Source organism: Apteryx rowi, unplaced genomic scaffold (assembly GCF_003343035.1).
Source record: "Apteryx rowi isolate R43461 unplaced genomic scaffold, aptRow1 scaffold_530, whole genome shotgun sequence".
Lineage (NCBI taxonomy): Eukaryota > Metazoa > Chordata > Aves > Apterygiformes > Apterygidae > Apteryx > Apteryx rowi.
In genome coordinates this window covers 491,917-495,642 of record NW_020450795.1, presented here as the reverse complement: position 1 = coordinate 495,642, position 3,726 = coordinate 491,917, and the positions used below count along the sequence as shown (strand labels likewise).

Below are 3,726 nucleotides of genomic sequence, written 5' to 3'. Positions count from 1 at the left end.
CGCCGCCGGCCCCCGGGGCGGGGATGCGCTTCCCGGGGCTGCCCGCCCCCAGGCGGGGCCTCCGCCGCCGGCCCCGCGGGAACCGAAACCGAAACCGCGCTCGCAGCCATCTTGCCGCGGCCGCCCGCCGCCTCCGCCCCGAGGGCCGCTCTGCAGCAGCCGCGAGTTCCCCCCGCCGGTTCCCGGCAAAATAAACGCGTCGTGCGTGGCCTCATGGGCGCAACCGAAGTAAGAGCAGCTTTGAAGCGCCCCCCCTCCCGCCTCCAAGGATTTTTGCCCTCTGCCTGGCTCGGGGGGGGATTTTAATTACAACAAGTTCCTCGGGAAGGGCCTGGCTGCCCCCTTCCTGCGCCGGACGGCTCGGCCGCGTCGTTTGGGTCGGTAAAACCCGTCGCGGTGGTGGCAGCTGCGGGCGGGCGGAGGCTGCAGACTTGTCTAATGAAAGGGAAACTAAAGGCGGCCTCGAGCTTTGTTTGACTCCACACACAGAGCGCAGTTTACAGGTGTTTGGGATGCTCCAGTGTTGAGTCGTTTTGAGGAGTTAACTCGTTCACTTAGAGCCTGCCTTGTTTCTCGCCTTGTTTTCGCTGTTTGGCTGTTGGTTCTCTTACCTTCCACCCATCGCTCACACTTAGCATCTGGCTGCGAAGCTCCTCTTACATTCTCGCAGTAATCTCTCTATGAAGATAGGTGACTTAAACAGGTCACCTGGAAAAAGGTAGGATAGGATGCCTAGAAGAAGGTATCAGATGCATGTTTGTATCCATTCAGCTTCATATTCAGTTGCTGCTGAAAGGCTAGAATATATCCTGTGCATTGCTATTTTTTTTAAAGAAAACTAACTCTTTAAACTTCTACATTAATCCCTGTAGTTCTGGGGGATGGCACACCTGTCAACGATGTGAGAGTAATTGCGTTTACAATCCTGAAAGACTTTTCATGCCATTGCCAATTAGAAACCTATCCAATTTTTCTGTATGTTATCACTTTACGTCCCTCACTGTGTGAGGCTTTATAGGTCGCACGCTGTCCAGGAAGGAAAGGACACTTGGGGTTTCAGACTTACGGTCAGGAGTCTGAAATCATTTCTGAGCCTGTTGCAGCTCTGTTCCAGTCCATGTGACTGCAAGCTGCTCCATCGCCTTGTGCCTCTGTTTCTCTGTTTGCAAAATGGATCTGTGATTCTTGCCTCTCTGAGGGCTGAGATGTAAAACTCCCTTGCATTTTGGAAGCACGTTGTGACCCTTAGACAGAAAGCATCATGAAAAATCTGTGCAGTTAGCTTGAAATTCGGTCCAACAGGAATGGAGGGTCAGTCTCTCTTTTTAAAGCTGTTTCTTGTAGTTAAGCTCACCTGTGATTCCTGACAGTTTGGTTTTATGCTGGGCAGACACATAATTTGCTATTTATTTTTACATGAATAATTTGGACTTGGTAGAAGGATGGAAAGTATTGAAGAGGTGAAGATGGTTAAATTGCATTTCTGGACTCCTGTAATCATGTGAATAGACTCTGAATTTCTGTTTTTCCTTTCTAGCAGGCCTGTCTTCAGGAGCTGAGAGTGAAGAGTGAACGCAGCTGCCCTTCTTCTGGTGTGCAAGCAGCCCGATTCATCCTCTCATTCCAGCAGTGCGCTATGAACAAAGGCATTGGTCGAGGCAAAGGCTCATATTCTACCCCTTCAAGACGTAACTGCCCCAACACTAATCAAGGTTTTCTTAACCGTCCTCTTGCCCCACAAGAAAATAATCGGGAAACCTTTCTAAACCAGCAGAGACAGTTCCTAACAGGCCAGGTCAGTGAAGCTCCAGTCTATTTACTTCAGGGACAGAGGTTGCCCTACGAACCACACGCCAGAGGCTTGCAAGCTGTGGCACCAGCTCCTACAGAGAGATGGCAAGTCAGCTGCAACCAAGGAGGATGTCTTAGATCCTCCAACAAGAGCCAGTGTGTAGAAACCTTACCACGTTATTGCCCTCCTCAGTACCGCTGTCAGAACTCAGAAGGGTGGTCTGACACCATCAGGCTGAATTTCCAGAGATTGTCTCTTGCTGGACAAAGTCGTGAACAAGAAATTCTGACTATTTTCAGACAGCTTGGACAGGGGAAGACTTGTACAGTTTATGATCTTGCACGTAAACTGAAAACTCAAAAGAAGGAAGTCAATCGTGTTTTGTATAAACTGCTCAGAGAAGGCAAGCTGCACAAAGGTGAAGAGAAACCGCCACTGTGGAGGATTGCCTGCCCAGCTGCAGGGAGAGAAAGAAGCCCTCCTGACTACAGGGCTTGCCACACAGGTCCAACTTTTGAGATCAAAGGAGAAGAAAGCAGAGCAGGTGGCTCAGGAGACACTGATCCCGTAATGGCTGAGACTAAGGAAAAAATCTGCAACTACTTGTTCAGTGTGGCAGACACAACGGCACTCAACCTTGCCAAAAACATTGGGTTTTCGAGGGCCAAAGATGTTAATGCCTTTCTTAATGCTCTGGAAAAGCTGGGAGATGTTCACAAACAGAACACAAGCCCCCCACGATGGTCTCTTACAGAAAGGAAACGCGAGCGGATGCAGATGAGGTTGAAGGCTAAAGCAGCAACAAAAACAGCAGATCCCACTGCAGAGTCAAATTTTCCACCTTCCTCTCTTCCTCCAGAACCACAGGAGATGACAGTAGCTTCACCAGCAGTAACAACATCAGAAGAAGAAAGTATAGAAAATGGGCAGCAGTTGTTGGGGCAAACTGATCAGAGTGATGCCAGTGACACAGAAGCAGCCTTGCCTGACAGCAAGTCCGAATTCTCCAGTTTCATTAATTATGATAACTCTGAAAATGGCAAGTGGGCCACAGATGACATCCCAGATAACTTGAACACTATCAACAAGCAGCCTGACGAGTCAAGATGTATCATGAATTCTCCCTCTTCCCCCAGTTATACAGCCCAGTTTGAAACTGCTTTCCCGTGTACGCCTGCAGAGAAACTGATTGCTTGTCAGGAGAAGAACCCAGTGAGCGGCCTTACTGAATATTCCCAGTACACTTACCAACACTGTGAGTTTGCCATGCTGGAGCAGAGCGGACCCTCTCATGAACCACGGTAAGAAAATTTTAAAAGTTTTCTGAGCTGTCTTTTTGCTCAAACTGATCTGACATCCATTAAATTCATCCACTCAGCCTTGTCTTGAAGGGCCTGCTCATTAATGTTTACTTTGTTTTGAAATGATTAGCCTAGGTTTCACTAAAAAAGCAGTTTCCATTCCCAAAGGTTTGTACGTGCCTTAACTAAAACAGGAAAGAGCAATTAATAAAAAGAAGACAAGTTATCGCACCTCTGGAGAGCAGAGCAGAAAGGGAATGCCCTGTTCTGTTCTTCCTGCCACTTTCCATTGCCGAACATACTTCAGGCCAGAGTCATAGAAAAGGATGCAACTGTAAGGCTGGAGGAGTGGGAGTTAGCATTTACGGGCGGGCGCTGCTCTGGCCAGCGACGTAAGGAATCAGCAAACTGGAAGGAAGCAGATAGGCTTTTGCCTGTTTATTTGCAACTCCTTTTGACTCTAGGAATTGCTGCTGTGAGGAATGGGATAAAAATAAAGTGCCAGGTCAGCTGCTGAAGAACACATTCCCTTTGAGAGAGGTGTACAGATGCTGATGTGTCTGCCCAGGAATGGTTGATTCCTTGCAACAGCTTTTTTTTTTTTTTTTTTTTTTTTTTTTTTTTTTTTTTTTT

General features: G+C 48.1%; 1 protein-coding gene across 7 annotated transcripts in view; it reads left to right on the top strand.

Annotated features, from left to right (window-relative positions):
• The window catches only part of ADAR (adenosine deaminase, RNA specific), a 14,211-nt gene that overhangs the window by 300 nt on the left and 10,185 nt on the right, over window positions 1-3,726 (top strand). Inside the window, exons 1-2 of one of the 7 annotated variants that reach the window (XM_026080863.1) lie at window positions 64-228; window positions 1,538-3,093. In XM_026080863.1, the coding sequence (XP_025936648.1) occupies window positions 214-228; window positions 1,538-3,093 (1,571 nt within the window). In that variant the 5' untranslated portion in view covers window positions 64-213. Of the gene's footprint in view, window positions 1-63; window positions 378-409; window positions 719-1,537; window positions 3,094-3,726 lie in introns of those variants that run through there. The other 6 variants (XM_026080862.1, XM_026080860.1, XM_026080865.1 and 3 more) reach the window with 6 other exon arrangements.